Here is a 23,881-nt window from a genome sequence, read left to right on the forward strand (position 1 = left end):
CATTCACCTGCTGCTCTGTCTTCATTGTGGGGTCAGGGAACCTAAGCAACAACTGAAGAAGGGGCCCCAGCCTGGGATTCCGAAGCCTGGTGTGAAGGAACTGACACTCCTCCTGCTAGTGCCCAGTTCATTCCTTGGGGGTTGGGTAGGGTGGGGCACGAAAACTCAAAGTTAACTTCACAGGAGAGGGCCTGTCATTAGATTAGGTTTTGCACATCCTCACCCAAAACTGCTTTGCTCTGATATCTGGCTCAATTCTCAGCTTGCAGAGAGAACAGCCTGTACCTGGAGGAGCCAGACGCAGGAGGAGCTGAGGGACAACCAAGCACAGCTGAGAACTTCTGCCGAGGGTGCAGCTCCCACACCACGTAAGTTCACCTTTAAACTTGGTCTTCCATGCACATATCCATTAACTCACAACAACAACAAGCGCCCAAGTGCAGGCTCCACACTGGCAGCAGAAAGGCAGAAGGCCTGGGCCCAATGGTGGGTGGACTGCAGAGCGGTTTGCTCAAGCCAGCTCAGTGTTTCCCTTTAGATCAGAGGCAGCTGCCAGGCAGGAGACAGACAACACCAGCACTGTGCCAGGGCTGCTCCTCTATGGGCACCCACCCAGGACCGCACAGAGAGCCCTGCGCGGGAGAAAGAGGAAGGCATACCACCTTACCTGCAGAAAGGGGCTGAAGTCCTTTCTGGGAACAAATCCTGAGCCCTCGCAGGGTGGGTTCCCTTCCTCCTCCATGTCCCTCCTCCCAGCCGCAGACATTTCCTGATTGTGCTTCCCCTCCCGCACCACTCACCTCCCCAAGCTTGAGAAAACAAAAAGGAAAGGTGGTCCTTATTTCCAGACAATTTATATCCTAAAAGATTGACTCTGGATTATTCTTGTATTAACATTTAACATTCCAAGATATTACAAAGCTGTGTTATACAGAGTAATTCCAACTTACTCTTATTAATCAAATGTTAAAAGTAAATGTAAGGTCTAATCGTGTTTACCACACACTGTTTTAATGTGTGGCCCATACAAGACCTGCATCAGAATAACCTGTGATACTTGCTGAGGAGTATCACACTTTAGATGCCTCTCCTGAGCAGTAAACTTTGGAAATAGTTGATCATTGAAAGGTCGGCCGGTAAAGGAACGCGCATGGTCAGGCAAGATAAGAAAGTTTAAGAAAGTCTATTTTATGAAGAGAAAGTCTATTGGGCTGAGCAAAGATGGCTACAGCCCGGGCTGAGTGTAAAGGAGACTTACAGCCCAGAGGGAAGGGGTGAGGAGGGTTATATAGGGGCGGTGCTGACAGGGTAACATTGTTTGAACAGAAAATGCTGACTGCATGCAAGCTAGTAGGTGTTTTGTGGTGTTTTCTGTTATCCCAAGTTTGGCTGTCTGCAGGTGCAGGCCAACAGAAATTTTGTTGTTTTCTTGCAGATATGACTCTATCTATAAGTCAAGGTTTCTAACATTCAGAGAGCTAACATTAAGTCAAGGTCTCTGAGACCTAACATTTAGAGACCTAATATTCCAGCCTTGTTTGTTATTAAAAAGGAGAGGGGCTGTCGCATCTCATAGCTGCTTCAGGCTGAGTAGTGGTGCCGAGAGGAGGGAGACAGTCTGGAAGGGGCTGGTAAAGTTGTTGTAGGAGATGCATTTCATGTACAGTTCCATTTGTGAACTACTGGAGTCAGCTCTGCAGGAATTGGGTGAAAAGGTGGAGAAGGCAGGAACCAAAGGCTAGGACCAAAAAGATAATGATTAGAGGCCCTAAGAGAGGGAGAAATCAAGGGCCCAGCTACCCATGAACCAGGAACTCCACTGGTTCTTGTGGAAGTCTCTGTTTTTCTGGGCCTGGGCAAGGTCCTGTGATAGGGCCTGAAAGTGGTGTAAGGAGACCCCTAGCCCTGTTCTTCCTATCGCTACCTCCACAGAGATGCCCAGTGACACCGGGAGTGGAATAAGGGAGACGGCCCTTTTTCGGCACATGAGAGTAGTATATATATGGGGACAGGTAGAGATTCATTATTGGGGGCAATCTGAATATCTGGAGAATATCTGCACTAGGGTGCACATGCCTGTCCAGTTGGTGGGGAGGCAGGCATATGTGGAGGTTCCACAGAGGAAGAAGAGGCCAGAGGGACCAAGGCAGGTGAAGATGTCGAGGGAAAAGAAAGGAGCTAGGGTTGCTGCGTATTTCGGGGGAGGGGTGCCTTCCTTGTTCCAAATACCGAACATGCCTGACACTGTGGCCCCTGTGAGGGGCTGTGTGGAAATGTCGGGTGTAGAGTTTTGATGTCTAAAGAGATGGAATTTGAGTGTATCTAGGTATAAGTTAGCAGGGTCAGAAGGAATAGGTAGCTTAAGACAGGTGGATCCCTGTTTGCCGGTATGGGGGAACAAGGGGTGAAGTCTAATAGGGGTCTGAGGCCTCCCCTGACAGTATAGGGTGTTGATGTTAGTTGTCCCAGTGGCGCTGAAGCTGGGACAGGAGGAGAAGTGGAGGGGTTGTTGGAAGAAGGAACCATTCACGAGTCTCCCGGTTTTCCCTCAGGGATCTTGTGAAGTCGAAGCCGGGTGGAGACTGGACGGTCCCGTGGAGTGGCAGGACAGGTGGTTCAGCCATTGTTGTTTTCAACCTAGAGAGGTGAAACCAAGAGAGGTGACCCAGCAGTTGGCTGAAGTGGAGGCGGTGAAAAGGACCCAGAAAGGCCTTTTCCACTGTGGTCATAAATCTGAGGGATTGCGGTCTTTGAGAAGGACCCAGTCTCCTGGGGCTAGGGGAAGGGAGAGAGAGGAAGTGTCTTGGGGTTAAGGAAGGATGGGGTCTGCATGTTCCCTAAGGACCTGCCAAACAAGGCTAAGGTCTTCAGTTGGCTCACAGGAACAGAAGCAATAGTCTTTTTTCTGGGGGAGTCCTATGGAGACTTTAATAAAACAGGTTTGATTTGTTGGGAAGGGAACCCAGCTGCTGACTCTCTGGCCTGATAGTAGTTGGGGTGTTTGGAGAACTGGAAAAGGTCCCTTCCGTTTAGGAGTTAACTGGGCTGCTAGAGACCCCTTCCCTTCTAGGCTGTTAACAGTAATGTGTAGAGAAGTCAGCCTGGGGAAGGTGCCAGTCCTTATATTTTGAGTGCCTGCTGGACTCTTTCCCAAGTTAATAACATAGAAAATAAACATAATTGAAGCTGAGGTCAGAATCCAAAGCAATGGCAGCATTTAGAACTATGGCTTAGAGGCCTTCTGACAAAACTTTTTCTAGAGTCCTTTTTAAGTCTGATTTGTTTATTTTATATTTTTCCTAAGGTATAGACCAATGGTAAGGAATAGGCTGAGTAAAATGAGCCCAAATCTAGGGGCTTTTAATCTTTACAACCGAGTAGGTTTTAGAGGAAATAAATAGGTCCCAAGTGAACAGTCAAGAAAGAATAAATGGCATCTATATTAATCAGGAAATTAACAGGCTGACCTGCCACGTCAAGGGTCACCCACAGTTCCACCCCTGTGATGAGAACAGCTTGGGAGCTTTTGGGAACTTCAGGCCCAACAGTGATCACAGCCATTCATGGTGAGGGAGTGGTTCCTGCTCCCTTCAGAGCTGGGTGCAATCGCTCTTCCAGTGCCCTTTAGTTTGCACAGGGGGCACAGCTGCATTGGAAGATTAGGACACACCTTACTCTAGTGGTCTGGGCTTCCATATCCAAGGTAGGCTTTTTTTATTTGGAGTTTCCTCTTCTGGGGTTTCTGGGGTGCCCTGAGGTGACTTCAGTCCTGGGTTTCTATAACTGCAGCCAAAAGTCTGGCTTGTCTCTGGCCTTGTCTTTAGTCTCACTGTTCCTTTTTTGCTTGTTTTCCTGGCCTTGGTTGTTAAAGATATCTAAATAAATTTCTTGGCCTTCTCTAGGTTCTGTGTCTTTCTATTAAGATGTGAAAATGGGTCAGAATTGCTATAATTTCCTGTCAGGTGAGGGAAATATTAGGCCAAGCTTAATGAATTTACCCAAACTTATCTAGGTTTTTTGGTAAAAACAGTTAAATTATTCTTTATTCTGGCTTATATCTGACATCAGAAGGGCACATGAACACCAGTAGTCCTAGAATACAGAAGTTTATATAACTATTAGCAAAACTTAGTTGTTAGATTTAGGTGTTTTTTTTTTCGGTAACCAAGGACCTGATTAAGATAATATAAAACACAGAAATTATTGTGACAATATATATAATTTTTGTTTCTTAGGAGAAAACATTTTGATAATATTGGTAGTAGACCAGTAGTCTAACAAACTTAGTTAGCAGAGAGAGAAAACTCAATTCAAATTTTATGCTAGCTTATCTTTGATATTTAAATTAAAACACATGTCATTATTTTATATGAATTAGAATCTACTTTTACAACCTTAATTCTTACTAAAAATCAAAAGCAAGTAATTAGCACTTCACCTGGTAAATCAAGGAATATATTTTGTAACCTTCAAAAGCATAGGCTTTTGTAATGTAATGCATGATACATTTATTAACAGATCTTAATGTATCTTTTAACGCTCCTGTGACTAAAAGCCAGAAAAAGATAAACTCAGACCTATCCAATAATTGATATTTCAGTATTTCATTAGTTTGAAATGCCTAGATAGTTAATAACTTTTATCATTTAACATAACTTAGTAAAACCAAGATCTTAAGTTACTAATAGGTGTTGAGAAACCACATCCAAGCAACTCTGGGTCCCAAACAACAGGATCGACAAGAGTAGAGGTAAGGGGGCCTGTATCAGGGTGTTGGACAGGGAGAGCATGAGAAGGATGGGTTTAGCATCAGGCAAAAAAAATGGAAAGGAGACTGAATTTGGAGAGAATGTCTTGCCCTATTATTGGAGTGGGAAACCTGGGGAGTACTAGAAACGAGTGGCTAAAAAGCTTAGTTTTCAACTCTCAGATTTCAAAGTTAATTATTACCTGAGCTACTTTTTTGACAAATTCTGTAATAGAGATAACCTGCATTTATTTTTGTAGACTCAAGTAAAAAACAAAAGATACCATATTTAATGTTAACAGCTTTAAAAGACATGTTTATTTAACTAAAAGTTAAGCCAGACTTAGTATCAAACATTTCCTTAGATCATGTGATCCTGAGAAGTATTTGAGTTAGTTTTTATTATCTTAATTAATATAAGTGCTTAATGTCTTATTTTTAAACCAATTAAATGTTATAAACTGGTAATACCATCCGGAGGCAAAAACATTATAATATATATAAAACATAGACAAGTACAGACCTTAGAGACTACATGTATAAATAGTGTTGAGTTCACGGCTCCTTAACAAAGCTTAGACAAAAGGTTTTCATTCCAGAGACTTTATTGACCAGGCCTGGGACTGTCTCTCTCAAGAGAAGAGATCAGCCCCTAAGTCTTGGTGGGTAAGGAATTTATAGCTGAAGCTGGATACAGAAGCAAAAAAAAAAAGCAGTTAGTGTGTAAAAAGGAAAAATGGTTAGTTTATCTTATTTTAACAAACTATAAAACACAGTTAGGTTATTATTTTTAACGAGCTAATACATAACTTGCTTATCTTCTTGACGGGCTATAAAACATGACTTGTTTATCTTTTCCTAACAAGCCATATACTTTGTTTATCTTCTACTTTCTTGACAAGACAATTTGTTATGGTTTTTGCTGAAGCAGGAGCTTTTTAAATTCCTCTGGGTGGGGGTACTCTCCGAAATGAGCTGGCTTAGCCTAGGGTCTGGGCCTGGGTCCCTACAATAGAACCAACAATTGTAGAGAGGAGCTAAGATTTTATAGCTGTTCTTACAACTTCAGGAGGCTATAATAGGAAGTGGGTTTAAAAGTGCCTTTTGTCTCTTCAGTTACCTCAGCCTCAAGTGGAGGCTGCAGCAGCCCTTTGTTTACATTTGAGGTTATCTGCAAGACCTTGAAAGTTACTGAGTTAGAGAAATCTTTTAAGATTTACTTTTGTCAAGTTCCTGAGTATAGAGTTGGTGTACCAAACAATTTTAAATACACGACTTAGGGGGCTCACAGAAGGTATAGATACAGAGCTCCAGATCAGCTTGGTGTCTAAGACACAAATAGAAAAAGGGAAAAAAAGGAGAAAAGACAGACTAGAGACAACTGAAACAAATAAGTTGTATAAACCAAAGTACTTGCAGAACCAAATTCCCCTGAACTGAGGAGCTGGGGTTCGGGAGAGAAGGTTTAGGCTGAGGGGATAGTAGAGGTTGGCCAGAAGAAAAGGGACCCGATCTTCAGCTGGTCAAGAGAGGGAATTTCATCTGGAGGAGGAGAAGGCTTAGAGTGGGCTAGGAGACTGTGAAAGTGTTGTAGGTTTGGCAGAGGGAGAGTCAAGCTCGAAGAGTGAAAAAGGCCTGGAAATAGGGAATTTCTGACCACTTTCCATTACGATGACATAAGTTATCTAAAACTCTGAGTTTGAAATTAAAGGCCTAATTTGGGGCCATTGAGACTCATTGTTTAATTTGTATTGGGGTCAGGCAGTATTATAGCAAAAGATAAGGTGTGTGGGTCAGATCTCTTGTAAGTTGAGCCCGAGGGTGTGTAAGTTGTGGAGGAAATAACTGAGAGGGGTCGATTTGGCAGGGACCAAATATGAAGTTCACATGTGCGGGAGACCCCGCAGGTCCAGGGGTTCCCTCAGGTGGAGGCGGAGTCGGCGAGGAAAAAATGCGCGGAGACACAGGAGCGCTTTCTCAAGAAGAAGTGTCTCACTTTATTTTACAGCATGCCCCTTTTTATACCAGGCAGTTTAACCATTGTTCCATTAGTATCAGGGTTTTAATTCCTCATAATTCTTATGCTCCAGGGTACAGCTATATCTTTTCTATGCTAAAAACTAACTTATCCCAACTATGCCCAAATCCCTCCACCCTCAATGACTGCGACCAAAGCCTGAGCCTTTACATAATCGCCTAAAGGATGGTTACCATGACCACTCAACATTTATTCTAAAAACTATTGTCTAAACAGGATCTTAAGATTTACAGGGTGTGTACTTTGACCTTTACTAAGAGACTAATAGTGTGACCAAAATCACCTTTAGTGTATAAAATATAATTATTGTGATATATCTATTAGAAGGGGTGTATGATCTTCATCCTACTGGGGGACATCCAAAGGGGAATTTAAATTCTTTAAGATATAAAGCAGTATCTGTTTCTCAGTCAGAGCTTCAGAATTTGTCACAATTGCAGTGTGTTTGGCCATGTCAGATACTCAGGCACAGACGGCTCCTGGCACACATGGTTCGAATAGAGTGAGAAGGATGAGGAGAGAGCCTCCTATTAGGAGGAAAAGAGGGGATGAGGCATCCCAAATCCCCGTGTTCATCCCCCATGATTACGAGTATGAGAGATCACTAGCAGACTGAGCATCCCCAAGACTGGGAGGATCTGGGCCCCGGGGCTGAGAGGAACCTTCCAGCCTAGAGCTAGGACTTGTGTAGAACTGCACAACAGTGAGAGTCAGAAGGTCCGAGGCTAGAATGGGAGGTCTCACTCACCTGGCGAGAGTCTGGCCTGATGTTGTCTGGGATGTCAGCTACGGAAGGGACAAAGTCCAAAGCATGTTCTTAAGGCAGGCCTGCAGGGTAGCCAAAGAGTGGGTCAAGCCAGGGGGAGGGAAAAGAGAAAGACAGGGGGAGGGAGGGGTGATCCTGCTTCTCTGGCCTAAACCCTCCCGGTTTCTGCACCAAGTGGTAGGTCAGTTGGAAAAGGGACGCTCATGGTCAGGCAAATTAAGAAAGTTGAAGAAAGTCTATTTTATTAAGAGAAAGTCTATTGGGTTGTGCAAAGATGGCTACAGCCCCGGCTGAGTCTAAAGGAGACACAGCCCCGAGAGGGGGTGAGGTGAGTTATATAAGGGCAGTGATGACAGGGTAGTATTGTTTGAATAGAAAATGCTTACTGTCAGCAATCCAGTAGCTGTTTTGTGGCATTTTCTGTTATCCCAAGTTTGGCTCTATCTACAGGTACAGGCCAACAGGCATCTTATTGTGTTCTTACAGACATGGCTCTATCTATAAGTCAAGGTCTCTAATATTCAGAGACCTAATATTAAGTCAATGTCTCTGAAATCTAACATTCAGAGACCTAACAATCATCTAACTCCATCTAATAGAACTACTTCATTCCACTTGTTTATTTGGAATTAATACCTTCTGGGTTTGGGTATCTAAGTATACCTGCATTAAAAAAAAAAGTAAACTCTCCTAAATCTTTTTAAAAATTAAATCTAAGAAATAAACTCTACAACTTCTGCTCAGAACACAGTAGTAAAAGGTTCATGTTTTACTCGCCACTCTGCTCCCAATCACCTTAGAAAAGAAGATAAATGGTATAGAGGAAGCCTGTTAAACAAATTCATGTTATTTCCTGAGAAAAAGATTTTACATGCCTTATTATTTCTTGACAATTGCAGCTTACTGAATGTATTGACCCTTTCAACACATTACCTAACTTGCTCATTGTTGAAAGAATACATTAACCCTGAAAATTTTTTTGAATTATTGAGAGTCTATGTGTTACCAGCCTGTATAGTAATGGATCAGGAAGGAGTTCTTGTTTTACTATAATACTGAAAGAAAATAGAAACTCACAGAGGTAGTTCCTTTTTCCAAATCTCACTGACAGTAAGTGATCTGAACTCTGGGGTTTGAACCGTGGCAGCCTCACTCCAAAATCTGTGCTCTGACATCCTAGGGCTGCTCTGGGTTCCTCCCAGGAGACTTGTCCTCCATCGGTGTCCTGCCTCTCAGCTGTCACTGCTGGTGCTGTCCTGCCTGCTCATCCTCCTCATGGGATGTGTCCTCCCACTTGCTTGGGACTAGGGAGGGAAGTGTCACTATTTCACTGAAAACCCAATCCTTCACCTTCATTTAGAAATTACCCTTCCAACCTTCTTAGACACTCAATTTTTAATCAATACTTACATAGGACTCAGTATATACCAGCATGATTTTAAGAGCATTATAAATATTATGAGATATTTAATCCTTCTAATGACCAATAGATTGGTACTATAAGTGTCACCACTTTACAGAAGACAAATCTGAAGCACAGAGAATTTAACCATCTTTCCACTGGTCACACAGCTAGGAAAGCATGGGAACGTGAATGTTGCTAGCATCATCTTTGAGAATGTAAAGGGACAGTCAATGCTCTTCAACTGTTCTGGGTCTCTTGATTTTATGAAACACCCAATCACGGTGATGAAAACATTAAAGTAGAACCCCTCCTTGCTGTGGGACTTAAGCAGATCTGGGCAGATCCTAAAACACTGGCTAATGGCTCTCTTCCCTTTCAGCATATAAATAAGAAATTTTCTTTCATTCCAGTTAAATAAATGGATTCCTGCAGCCATAACTTGATCTAGGTTATAAAGGTCCATCCTGTTGTGTTTTGAGAGCAAATGGCATTGTTTATCTCTTCTTCTTCCTCCCAAAGTCTCTCCTCCTCCAGTCCATTCCTGCTCCTACAATTATTTAAACCTTCCTCATCAAGGTCACAGATCACATTTATTTCTCTTCTCAGAGAGGCCTTGATGTTGGTCACCTAGAACAGCGCCCAGCACATGGTAGGAACTCAGGAAATATTTGTGCAATTAATGAGAGACCAAATCAAGCTAGAACTCCAGACATCTTCTCTGGTCACTCCTCATTTCCTGCATGTCCCATTCTGCCTGTACTTCCCTCGAATATATTTGTGTTATGTAGGCTCCATCATCAGTTCTTCATTTCCTCATTCTGTTCATTGTATGCATCACATGGCAGGGTTGTTTTAGGTTCATTTAAGGATCAACACAATCATGTACATAAGGTATCTGTATGAGACCTTCACCCATTTGGCCAAATACTTATATTTTAGAAACAGATAAAACATAGGAAACCTATTTATAAGTTCTACACAGAGAAAGCTGACTTGCACGTGATATGTGTGACCATTAGATATGACTTTGAGACCTTGTATATTACTGAGTTGTTCGTCTGGATTACAGATAGCATGGCATGTGGATCTATGATGATGGGCCCCATCTGTCTGGTGGAAAACCAGGAAAATCAGCTGACAGTAAATCCAAAAGCACTGGAGATTCTTGACAAGATCTCTCAGCCTGTGGTGGTGGTGGCCATTGCTGGGCTGTATCGGACAGGAAAATCCTACCTAATGAACCGCCTTGCAGGACAGAATCATGGTGAGTATTATCCTGGGGCAGGGGCCATTTGCTAGGAAGCAGTGATAACAGAGGCTGATCTCACATCCTTCAGGGTCATCTTAAGGGTGAGCCTAACTCCTCCCACCAAAGAAAACTTTTTAAAAAAACTTTATTGGGGAACAATGTGTTTTCTCCATGACCCATCAGCTCCAAGTCAAGTTGTTGTCCTTCAATCTTAGTTGTGGGGGGTGCAGCTCCGCTCCAAGTCCAGTCACCATTTTTCCATCTAATTGATGGGGCTGCAGTCCCCCATCCCATGTGGGAGCTGAACCGGCAACCTTGTAGTCAAGAGCATGCACTCTAATCAACTGAAACATTAGTCTGCCCATTGGCAGCTCAACGGCTGCTCATCTCAAATGGTTGTCTTCAATCTAGTTGCGGAGGGTGCAGCTCACTGGCCGACAGGAGAATCCAGCCAGCAACCCTGTTGCTCAGAGCATGGGCTCTAACCAACTGAGCCACCCATCCGCCCCATGAAGAAAACTTTTAATTCTCATTGCTCAGTTGACAACTTCAACACCATCTGTCCACAACATCTCATTCATATGTCCAGTAATAAAGAGTGCCCTAACCCTATCCAAACATCCACTTCATTAGTCATCTGCTCAGGAGCTCACCTTCAGAATTTATTCTCTTCCTTTACCTACATGACTTTTGCCCTAAATTACAGGATCATTTCAAGTGGCACACAAATATTGTTCAACATGTTCTGTTTTTTGAAAAGATATAGAAAGAAGAATCGACAGCAGAATTCCACATATTCTATATCTCAGTAAGGCTACTATCCAATTTTTTTTTATTCATTTCATAGCAAAACTTGGAAAAATTGTGCCCCTTGTCTCTCTCTGTTTTAACTATACGTGAACATAACACACAGAAGAGTGCATAAAACATCTAGTTTGTCATTTGTGTTTATAATTTATTTATTTTCACTACTTTGTCATGTGCTATAGTCAGAGGATACCACAATTTATCCACTTGTTGTTGATGAACATTGGTATTGTTTCTAGGTTTTATCTTTTATGAATGATGTTGTCATAAATATTCTTGTATTTATATCTTGGTGGACATGTACAAGTACACAAACTTCCCTTATGCGACATACATAGAAATGGAATTGCTCAGTCACAGGGTACATACATCATTAGCCTTTCTAGGTAATATCAAACTTTACATGCAATTTATGTGCTTAGTGACAGTTAACATGAATTCTCCAAATCCTAATAAAAATTTAGTACAAGACTTTAACTTTTGCTGATCTGGTTAACTGTAGAGTTGCGTGTTATTTTCCTCATTACATATAAGTTTGAGCACATTTTCACATATTGATTTGTTATCACATTTAGTATTTCATGAAATTTTTGTTTTGTTTTGTTTTGTTTTCTATTAGTTTGCCCCTCTAGGTTCCTACTGATTTTTAGAACAATCTGCCTATGTCCTGTTAGGCATTTCTGTCTATGAAGATTACATACCATTTTTTTTCTTCAAGATTTTATTGGGGAATTGGGGAAGGGGAACAGCACCTAGGAATTGGGGAAGGGGAAACAGACAAGTTGCTGTTGTTTTGTCCTTCAGTCTAGTTGTGGAAGACATCGCTTCACTGGCCCAAGCTGGCACCATCATTGCTCTCTTCCCGGGCGAGGCAGATCGGTTGCCGGCTTCTGGACGGCCACTCACGGCAGCTACTGGCTGCTCACGCTGGCTGCTGCTACACACGGTAGCTTATGGAAGCCCACTGCAGCAGGGGGCCGTAGCCTATGCCGTCGCCGGCAACCCATGGCAGCCCAGCCTCAGATCGAGCTGCTGTTCACCATCTTAGCTGCAGAGGTCAATGTCACTGGCCCTCACATGTGGGATCTGAACCGGGGTCCTCTGGTGAACCAAGCCAGTTCTTACCAACAGGCCACTCGACCGGCCCCCATATTTTTTTTTAGATGTCTTCCTCAGTGGCTCAACAGCTCAGCACCATTAGGGGTTAAACCTTGGTCCATTGAACTCTAAAAATCCCTAGAAATACCTCTCATTATCTCTTTCTCACTGTGTCTCTTTCTTTCTCTCTCTCCTTCTCTCTCCCTCTCCTTTCCCCTTCTTTCACCCTTTCTTCTTTTTGCTTCCCAATCTCCCATTGGCTTCTAACAAAACATTTCGTCTTGGTTTTCTTGCAGAGAATTTCTTGACCGTCAATCAGGGGAGGGCACTTTTCTTTGCTTAGCCTAAATGAATTAATAGGCCATTTTGTGAGGGTTTAAAGATTTGAGAACCCTAAGAGAAAGAAATCAGTCAAAGAGTTTTAACAATGTCACTTTTAATCTACTCAGAGAACAACTGGGGATGATGAGGTGATTTTCATTGCTGAGGAAGTCCCTAACATCAAAATGGTTTTTTTTAAAGATTTTTATTGGGGAATTGGGGGATGGGAACAGTGCTGGGGAATTGGGGGAAGGGGAACAGACAAGCTGCTGTCGTTTTGTTCTTCAGTCTAGTTGTGGAGGACGTTGCTTCACTGGCCCAAGTTGGCACCATCATTGCGCTCTTCCCGGGTGAGGCAGATCAGCCACTGGCCTCTGGACGGCTGCTCACTGCGGCTGCTGGCCGCTCACGCTGGCTGCTGACTACATACGGTAGCCCATGGCAACCCACTGCCACAGGGGCTGCAGCCTACGCCATCGCCGGCGACTCACGGCAGCCCAGCTCCAGGTTGAGCTGTTGTTCAGCATCTTAGCTGTGGAGGGCAGTGTCACTGGCCCTCATATGTGGGATCTGAACCGGGGCCCTCTGGCATCCCAAGCCAGTTCCCAACCATCGCGCCACTCGGCCGGCTCTCAAAAAGTTTTAACATGCTTGAATTGTGACTCTACCACCCCACTTATATCACAGAAAGAACAAAAAGACATTTACACCTTGTCAAGATCCAAGAGCATGACCAGGTCACCTGTATTTTCCTTGCTGATGACCTGCTTTGTGTCTTTGTTTCCTCTCATAACCAAGTGTAATGACCTCCAATTATAACTATCTTTTCTCTCTGGGGAACTGGAAGCTCAGATTACTCTGTACTAATCAGCATGCAATCAAATGCTATCATGATGTAGAGGTGTGCAGACCATCTCAGGATTTATATTCTCTCTGTGGAGGTCACACTGTGTGTGGATATTGAATGGCCTGAGCCATGCTGACCCAACCTTCCCTATGTATTTCATCATGTCCATTTTTTATTCTCCATTAAAGGAAGCATTGGCATATGGCAGATAATCAAAATCTTGGACTGTTGGACAAGATGTGTCACCCTCATGTTCTTAGGCATATACATCACATCCTCTATCCCTTCTTTAACTTAAGCTCCTGGAAAGAGGGGCAAGTACATCTCACAGATCTTTTCTGCTTTCTCTTCCATCATATCTTCACTTGAGGCAAAGAATGAAGAACTCATCATTTGCATGAAGAGGAGAAAACAAATCAGGAAAATATGGGGAAATAGGGGAGGGTGGAATCCAACAAAAGCTCTTGGGCAGTCCAGGTCCCGGCAGCACACATGTGTCCCGCTCAAGAGGTAACTAAAGAGTTTCTAATGGAGGGACTATTTACAAAGACATATGCAGGGCAACGGAAACCAGTGAGAGATGGGCAAGCACCTAGAGAGTGGCAATAGCAATGGCTAGGTAGCCATTATAACTCCTATAGCCTGAAGAGGCTAGCAAGGAGTGGATACCATCATGTGGCAAAGACCAGAGACATTGGAGGGAGCTACATGAAAGGAACTGACACAAGGTGGAGGAACAGAAATACTGGGATTGTGTGGCTCACCAGAAGGGAAGCTACAGGAACACATGCCTGATTTTCATTCTTCTGCTGGTGCCTTGCTTTGGTTGAACTCCATCAGAACCTGGAGGACAAGGGAGCTCTTCAGGGTTGGATAAAAACACAAAGGTTAATAGAGTTTATATTAACTCTGTCATGTGACATAGCTTGGGTCATTGATGGTATGAGATGAAAAGAGGACACAAAGTATTTCTTGAGAAAGTCGATAATATGTATAAAGTTTGGATTGACTGTCCTTGTCGAAATGGAAGCAACCTTCCTCCCAGCCAGGCACTCACATTTCAACAAGTTTAACCAATGTAACCCAAGAGCAGTCTGCACTATCTGCTGTTATGGTATATTGCTTTCTCCTCTTCCTTTGTAGGTTTCCCTCTGGGCTCCACGGTGCAGTCTAAAACAAAGGGCATCTGGATGTGGTGTATGCCCCACCCCTCCAAGCCGAATCACATCCTGGTCCTTCTGGACACCGAGGGCTTGGGCGATGTGGAAAAGGTAAGGAAGGGAATTTTCTTTGCTCTTGATACTCCACTTACATTTTAATTTGCAACCTCAATTCAACTTTCATGCTACTTTTCTGTGAACTACAAATCCAGTTAGTAATAATGAGGTTAAATTCTGTTCCTTTCTTGGTAAACTCAATATTTTGGTTATTTTTAACACTTGGATGAAAGATGCAAGTTAACTAATATTTATTGGGCAGCTAAATTCTAGCACTTTTTGTTAAGTGCTACAGACATTCCAGTGAATGAGGTAAAGACCCAGACACTGTTGGGGCGATAAGAAATACTCAGTGTTATCAGTATGGATACAGAAAGTGAGAACCTAACACAATCGTTCAGGTTAGGGAAAACATCCTAGAAAAGCTATAACCATGGGATCAGTAAATTTTACTAGTTAAGGCGTGTGAGGTTGATAGAATTGGAAGTAAGACCCATGAAAATAAGGTTTCAGTGAAATAATCTACTTAAATAATCTGCATAAAAACTTTAGCTACTGCAAGAACATTCATTAAGGTTTTAGTCCATCTCTGCACTTTGAAGATGAGTTCCTCACTGACTTCTATAAAACATGAGCTAGATGCACCAAAAGCATTGTAAATGGGATAATTTTAGGTATTTTGTCTTTATAATGTTAGTTGCAACCTTTACTCCTTATTTATACTAGTCTGAGTCTAAAGTGAAAGTAGCAACAATGGGTCTTTGACTTCTATTACTGCCAAGAGTAGGGACATGAATTTAGATAATCTGAATTTAAAAATTCTTGGTTTAATGTGTTCCATAATCACTTGATGCAAACCCAAGGTGGTCTACTGATTCCTAATAAATTTTAATTTGTATAAACCTTCTTCTTTATATCTAACTGCACTGTTCAAGGAACCCAAACATACCAAATGTAAACTATTAGCAGCAGTACTATGTGCTGCCATTACCACTTAGATTGTATTTGAGTAGTATCTAATAACGTTACAAAGTCATTCAATGACTTGCCCTGAATCTCATTTTCAGCCCTTTCGTCTATTCCCACCACACACATAACCACTACTTCAGTCAAATACAATAACCTGCAATACCTTTGTATGACAACACTTTCTGACAATTCTGATTGGTCTGTTGGCCTTTCCACCTGCATGGTCCCCTTATCTTCACAATTCCACATTTGATCAGTCTGTTAAAGCCCAGCTATGTTCCACTTGATGGAATTTTATCTCATTCAGATGTAATCACTTCTTGTTCTTAATTCACAGAGTACATTTCTGTTTTTTTGCATTCCCCTTTTGTCTTTTACATTATAATATTTGGTTCCACTCCTGGCAGAGTTTATCACCTTGGATGCATTTACATGTTGCCATATTTATGTGTCCCTCAGGAAACTCATCTTTGAAGAAAAAAGATTATCATATGGAACTTTATATTCACACAAGCAAATGCAGTCTGGCATTTCATAGCTGCACAATGAGTAGTTGGTGAATTTAACTGAATAACATTTCTGTCCCCAATAAGCCCAAGATGATGAAAATTTGCAAAAGAATCATTGCACACTTATTACACACTTCCATGTTCTAGGCACTGTATTAAATATTTGGCACATATTTACAGTGTTGTTCACTCTGTTAATAGGGAAAGAAACTCAGGCACTTAGAGGTGTCAATGTTAATATTAAAATAAGGTTTGAATTTAATGCTGTCTTCACAATTTATGTTATTTGCCTTACCATTCAGCTACAGTACAGCTGACATAGTGAATGAACAACTGAATGAGTGAGAAGAGTAGATGCCTAAATAATGCCTAACGTAGATGACTGCTGTAATGCATTTTTTTTAGGGTGACTCTAACAATGACTCGTGGATCTTTGCACTGGCGGTGCTTCTGAGCAGCATGCTAGTCTACAACAGCATGGGGACCATCAACAACCAGGCCTTGGAACAGCTGCAGTATCCTTTCAGGAACTAAATCACCCTCAGACATTGAGTCTATGGGAATGTAACGGTTTCTTTTTTTCCATGACTCAGTTCTCACCATTGAAAAGAATGGGTCACAGGGCTAACAGGAATGTTTATATATCTTGTTTCTGGGTAAGATCTGGAAATTTGGGTGTGGAGTATTCTCATTCCTTAGCTGAGATCCCAGCTATGTGACTGAACTAGCCAACCTAATCAGGACAAACTCCTCTCCCAGCTCCGGTGAAGTAGATGACTCAGCTGAATTTGTGAGTTTCTTTCCAGACTTTGTTTGGGCTGTACGGGATTTCATGCTGGAGCTGGAGTTAGACGGACGCCCCATCACTGAAGATGAGTACCTGGAGAATGCCTTGAAATTGATTCCAGGTATCAGAGCACAGCCTGGGTGGTGGAAGTTTCAGTAGGAGGTGGGATTGATCAACTGAGACCTGTCACTCAGTGCTTGACATCAATCTTCATTTGAGATTGGATTGAGGCCCATGCTGGTGGTGATTGATATGTGACAGGTGGATATGGTTTTAGTCATTATTAATGGAATAACTCCAGTGACTACAGTTGAACCTCACTGAAGGAATTTAGAATCCAATATTGGGCCAAATGATTTTGGAGAAATTGACACCATTAAAAAAAGTTTGAGGATACCAGCTAATTTTTAAACTTCCTCAGGCTCAAATACTTGTGTTACCTATTGTGTTCAGAGCTCCTTCAATTCTATTTAGAGAAAAATATCATCAGTTTGGAAAACAGTAACACAGAATCACAAAGATATCAAATAACCTAATTTTGAAATATATTTTGTGCTGTCTATTTCACTAACCTGCATAGAGCTATATGCTTCACATAAAGGATATTTATATACTATATGATTCCAAAAAAAAAATCATTGGCATATCTCTGTAGTAACACTATCAAATCCTTCATTTTGTTTCTCATAACAACACTTCTTCATACATATAATATGTTGTCATCTTAATGTAATAAATTCATTACTAGGATGGCATGTAAGAGAGAGGATAATGGTGGTACCTAGAAGCAATATCCATATTGTTTATTTAGTCATTTATTCATTTTTTTCCAAAATATTTATTGAACAGCAGATACATGCCAGAATCCCTTTGCATGACATTGTAAAATCTAATATAATCTGCTACAGAAAACTGGTGAGGTCTCCAATTTACATTTCTGTGAGCCTTACTGTTTGGTGGTGTCTGCTAAAGGAATCTCTGAATATATTTATAAGTTTTCTAATTTTACAGGGGGGCTTTGGTGTTATAAAGCTTTTTTTTTTTTTTACTGTCCTGAATATCATTGATCTTACACATGGGGTTTTTCTCCAAAATATTATACATATTTTTATTCCTAGCCTTACTTTGCTTTAGAGCCCACATTTCATTTCTGACATAGGGACTGTATTGAAAAATGTATTTCTGAAAATTTTTTTGATTAATCTATCATTAAACAAATATCTAATAAATAGTTGACCTGGTGCATTCCATGCAAGGGCTAAGGAACAGTCAGGCATTTCATCACTTGTAATGGATGCCTCCCCTTCTTCCCCCGAAGTACTTCCTTCACGGTTGGCTCTATAAGAAAAAGAAAGAAAGAGAGAGAGAGAGAGAGAGAGAGNAGAGAGAGAAAGAAAGAAAGAAAGAAAGAAAGAAAGAAAGAAAGAAAGAAAGAAAGAAAGAAAGAAAGAAAGAAAGAAAGAAAGAAAGAGGAAAAGAAAGAAGGAAAGAAAGAAGAAAGGATTTTCTAAGTCTTGGGTAGATTATAAAAAGTAAATTAGATTTGCATAATTAATAAAAGATTTACGGACACCAGAGTTACAGTTGCACAAACATCTCTGAAAGTGAAGGTTTCAGCTCCTTTGCTTGAAGACTGTTTTATCAATGATTTCTCTTTTTTCACTCCTGAAGGCAAGAGTCCCCAAACCCAAAATTGCAACATGGCCAGGGTATGTATCTGGAAATTCTTCCCCAAACGGAAGTGCTTTGTCTTTGACCAGCCTACACATAACAAAAATCAATTACTTCATATTGATGAAGCATCAGAGGACCAACTGGAAAAGAGTTTCCAGGAACAGTCCAAAAATTTCTGTTCATATATCTTCAAAAATGCAAAAACCAAGACCCTAAGAGAAGGAATCATTGTCACTGGAAAAAGTGAGTCTCCTTTGTGATAGCATGTCTCTCTGTGGTTCAGCGTGTGTGATGAAGCTGTAATTACTCTCTGGGTTTGTCAGTAATTGTTTTCTTCTCTATGTGATGTGGAAAAGGAGATGTTCATGCCACACATAGACATGCATGTTTCTTCATGTGTTTCCCTATATGAGGGATTATTGAACTTACTATATCTCATGAACTAATACACTTATGCATAGGCACGAGCTGCTGTTAAAGATACAAATCTGAATATGGATGAGACGTTCAGTGGGATAAGCATTTCTTGGTGAGGATACACAAAATATTTTGTGAATTTACACCAGATAGAAAATAAATAGCATCTGAGAGCTCATTAGAGTTTGAGAAACAAATTTATATATAATCCTATGTACCAGGCTGGATTCATGGACATGCGACCTGGGGGGACACAAAGTGCCCTGTGCTGAGATGGATCCTTGCTTGGTTTACTATTTATGTCACTGTCCCAAAATTCTTGATTTATTTTTTTACAAGGACTCCTGCGTTTTCATTTGGAACAGTGCCCACAATTCATATACTCTAATTATGTGTAAAACAAACTTTTATGATTTATATCAATGTGAAAAGTGTTCTAGGAATTCCTTCACATATTGGTTGAGATTATTAATTTAATATTGTAATGGATGAATTCATGAACCATAAAAGAGACAGAGAATAGGATGTTATTATAAGGAAGTGGATTCATGGAAGAGCAAGGAGAAGGAGACAGGTGAGGCCCAAGAAGAAGATTAGGAGGAAAAAAAGTAAGAGAAAAAGCAAAACTTCACTGCAATAAAATTATGATGATTTTTAGAATGCTAATCTCTAAATCTCTAAAACAATGAATGAGAACCTCCTGTCCATTTCCTAAATACCGTGTGTCATTCAGGGCTGGGGACTCTGGTGGTGACCTATGTGAAAGCCATCAATAGTGGAGCAGTACCTTGTTTGGAGAACGCAGTGACAACTCTGGCCCAGCTTGAGAACTCAGCGGCCGTGCAGAAGGCAGCTGACCACTACAGTGAGCAGATGGACCAGCGAGTGAGGCTCCCCACAGACACGCTCCAGGAGCTGCTGGACCTGCACGCAGCCTGTGAGAGGGAAGCCATTGAAATCTTCATGGAGAACTCCTTCAAGGATGACAAGAGGGAGTTCCAGAAAAAGCTTTTGGTACTTTATCTTAGCATATATCTTTCCTGATTCCTGTCCTTTTAGAATGATGCCTAGACTACCCCCCTTTAATCCCATAGTTCATGTGTTTCTCATTGTAGGAGTTTAGATTCTTGTGAGTGACAAGGCTCTATATAGGCTATATTGTTACTTTTTCTAAAAGAATGGTTCTTTATTTTCAATTATTGCAAAACAAATGACCATGTGCTTAGCAGCTTAAGACAACACACATTTATTAGATCACATTTCTTCAGGTCAGAGTCCAGCATAAGATATGCGTACCTTGCTCAGCAGAAAACAAGGTTCAAATGAGTTTATATTATCAAATGGAGGTTCTGGGAAACTCCTCTCCATCTTTAAGCTAGCAATGGTGCATCACATCCTTGTATTGTTTCTAATCTCTCTGACTACCTTCTCTGTCAACAACTGAAGAAAACTGTTTAAAGGGCTCAAGTAGTTATGTAATGTCCACCAGGTAATTTCCATCTTAAAGCCAACCAGCGCTGTATAACATAATCTAATCATAGGATTAATATTCATCAGATCCGCAAGCCCAAGGATTATATACAGAGTGGACACCAGAGAAGAGAACTCTTAGAAGACATCATAATTCTACTTATCATAGGCATCTTCACTGAAAGCTTGTCTTTGAGCCTATTTTTGACTATCCTACAGGTTACAAAAATCTCTCAGTTCATGTAGAAGAAAACCAAGTGCGTCGAAATGTAGAAGTACAACAAATAAATTTTGTCCTTATATTTTTGCACAAACCTTCATTAAAAGAATTCATGACAGGTTTAAAACTCTATTCAGAGGCCAGCTTAACTCATGAAAGGGCAATTGATTTGCCAGATAGATAGATAGGTAGATAGATAGATAGATATAGCTATAGATATATAGAGATATATAGAATATAGAGATATATAGATATATAGAGATATATAGATACATAGATATATGTTTAGTTTCATAACAACCCAAGTTTTCAGAGGACAGTCTACTTCCAGTCATATTGAACTTTCCATTGCTCATAATTGATAAATGGATCACTGTTAATCTTATTACTGATAAAGGAGCCATGCATAATACTGGATTGCATATTTGAAAGTTGCTAAGAGAGTAAATCTTACAACTTCTCATCAAAAGAGAAAAATAATTGTAACTACATAAGATGAGAGCTGTTGACTCAACTTATTGTGGTGATCATTTCACAGTGTATACAAATATTGATTCATTATGTTGGATACGTGAAACTATAATGTTATATGCCAATTGTGTTGACTCAATTGGACAAAAAAGGCACTATGGAGTTCATGTGTACCAGCCCCATCATTTCACAGATGTTGATACTGAGCAGAAGCAAATAAGGGACTTTCCTCATGATATCTGATCGTTCCAACTCTCCATCGATCCTGATGCCATGAGACTGCTTCTTTTATTTTTTTAAATTTTTTCAGTTACAGTTGACATACAGTATTAGATGAGTTTCAGGTGTACAACAGAGTGATCAGACATTTATATAACTTACAAAGTCATCACCCCAGTAAGCCTAGTATCCATCTGACACCACACAAAGTTATTGTAATATTATTGATGATATTCCCTATGCTGTACTTTATATCCCCATGACTACTTCTATAACTGGCAATTTGTACTACTTTATCCCTTCACCTTTTTCACCCATCTCCCCAAACCCCTCCTATCTGGCAAACATCAATTTGTTCTCTATGTCTATGAGTTTGTTTCTCTTTTGTTTTTACATTTATTTTGTTTTTTAGATTCCACATATAAGTGAAATCATATGATATTTGTCTTTCTCTGACTAATTTTATTTAGCATAATATCCTCTAAGTCTGCCCATATTGTCGAAAATGGCAAGATTTCATTTTGTATATTCTTTACCAATTGTCTATCGATAGACACTTAGGTTGCTTCATTTGGCATAGTATCCTCTAAGTCTGCCCATATTGTCGAAAATGGCAAGATTTCATTTTGTATATTCTTTACCAATTGTCTATCGATAGACACTTAGGTTGCTTCCATTCTAGTCAATTGTAAATAATGCTGTAAAAACTTAGGAGTGCATATATCTTTTGGAATTAGTGTTTTGGATTTCTTTAATTAAGTACCCAACAGTGGAATTGCTGGGTAGCTGTATTTTTACACTTGATCTCAGCCAAAAGGCCAAGAAGCGATGGGTAGCTGTTTTTTTGGTAGAACTAGTTTTAGTAGTTCTAGTTTTAATTTTTTAAGGAACTTCCATACTGTTTTCCATAGTGGTTGCACCAATTTAACATCCTAATTATAGTGCCTGAGGGTTCCCTTCTCTCCAAACCCTTGACAACACTTGTTGTCTGTTGATTTATTGATGATAGCTGTTCTGACAGATTTGAGGTGCTACCTTATTGTGGTTTTTATTTTCATTTCTCTCATGATTAGTGAGGTTGAGCATCTTTTTATATATCTGTTGGCCATCTGTCCTCTTGCTAGAAATGTCTATGAAGATTTTTAAACTGGGTTCTCTCTCTCTCTCTCTCTCTCTCTCTCTCTCTCTCTCTCTCTCTCTCTGGTGTGTGTGTGTGTGTGTGTGTGTGTGTGTGTGTGTGTGTGTGTGTGTTAAGTTGTATGAGTTCCTTACATATTTTGAATATTGACACTGTACCAGATGTATCATTAGCAAATATCTTCTTCCATTTTGTTGGTTTTCTTTTCATTTTGTTGATGGTTTCATTACTGTGCAAAAACATTTTAGTGGAATGTAGTCTCATTTCCTTATGTTTTCTTTTGTTTTCCTTGCCCAAGGAGACATATCCAAAAAAGTATTACTAACAATGATGTCAAAAATTTTACTGCTTATGTTTTTTTCTAGGAGTTTTATGGTTTCAGGTCTTACATTTGTCTTTAATCCATTATGAGTTTATTCTTGTATATGGTATAAGAAAATGGCTAGCTTTATTTTTTGCATATATTTGTCCAGTTTTCCCAACATCATTTATTGAAGAGATGTCTTTATCCCATTGAATATTCTTGAGTCCTTTGTGATAGATTAGTTGATCATATAGGTGTGGATTTATTTCTGGGCTCTCTATTCTGTTCCATTGACTTTGTGTCTGTTTTTATGTCAGTACCATGCTGTTTTAATTACTAAACCTTGATGTATAATTTCAAATCAGGTAATATGATACTTCTAACTTTGTTCTTTTATCTCAAATTGCTGTGGGTATTTGGGGTCTTTTGTGGTTCCATATACATTTTAGGGTTATTTATTCTACTTCTGTTAAAGATGCCATTGGTATTTTGATAAGGATTGCATTGAATCTACAGATTGTTTTGGGTAATATAGACATTTTAATGATGTTAATTCTCCCTGTCCATGAGCAAGCTATATGTTTCTATTTATTTCTATCTTTTTCAATTTCTTTCTTCAATGTCTTATAAATTTCCAAGTACAGGTCTTTTAACTGCTTATTTAAATTTATCCTTAGGTTGGTTTTTTTTATGCAATTGTAAATGTGATTGTTTTGTTAATTACTCTTTCTCATAAGTCACTATTGGTGTATGAATGTGCAACCCATTTCTGAATATTAATTTGCTGCTTTACTGAATTCATTTATAAGTCCTAATAGTTTTTTAGTGGAATGTTTAGGGCTCTATCTATATAATATCATGTCATCTGCAATTAATGACATTTTTATTTCTTCCTTTCCAACTTGGATACATTTTATTTCTTCTTCTTGTCTGATTGCAATGGCTAGGACTTCTAATGCTATGTTGTATAAAAGTGGTGAAAGTGGACATTGTTATCTTGTTCTTGAACTTAAACTAATAAAAGCTTTCATCTTTTAACCATAGAGTATGATGTTAGATGTGGGTATTTTATATACGCCCTTTATTATGTTGAGGTATGTACCCTCTATCCCCACTTTGCTGAGAGTTTTTATCAAAATGATGTTAAATTTTGTCAAATGCTTTTTCTTCATTTGTTCATATGATCATATGATTTTTATTCTTCATTT

General features: G+C 40.2%; 1 protein-coding gene across 1 annotated transcript in view; it reads left to right on the plus strand.

Annotated features, from left to right (window-relative positions):
• Window positions 1–226: 226 nt before the first annotated feature.
• LOC109377797 (guanylate-binding protein 4-like) overlaps window positions 227–23,881 on the plus strand; it is a gene marked incomplete at its 3' end in the record, with an annotated part of 30,821 nt that continues 7,166 nt past the window's right edge. The window contains exons 1-7 of the mRNA XM_019634259.1: window positions 227–368; window positions 10,026–10,220; window positions 14,422–14,549; window positions 16,379–16,488; window positions 16,685–16,881; window positions 18,432–18,677; window positions 19,585–19,865. Coding sequence (XP_019489804.1) covers window positions 10,031–10,220; window positions 14,422–14,549; window positions 16,379–16,488; window positions 16,685–16,881; window positions 18,432–18,677; window positions 19,585–19,865 — 1,152 coding nt within the window. The remainder of the gene's footprint in view (window positions 369–10,025; window positions 10,221–14,421; window positions 14,550–16,378; window positions 16,489–16,684; window positions 16,882–18,431; window positions 18,678–19,584; window positions 19,866–23,881) is intronic.

This window comes from Hipposideros armiger, unplaced genomic scaffold, assembly GCF_001890085.2.
Source record: "Hipposideros armiger isolate ML-2016 unplaced genomic scaffold, ASM189008v1 scaffold_1560, whole genome shotgun sequence".
NCBI lineage: Eukaryota > Metazoa > Chordata > Mammalia > Chiroptera > Hipposideridae > Hipposideros > Hipposideros armiger.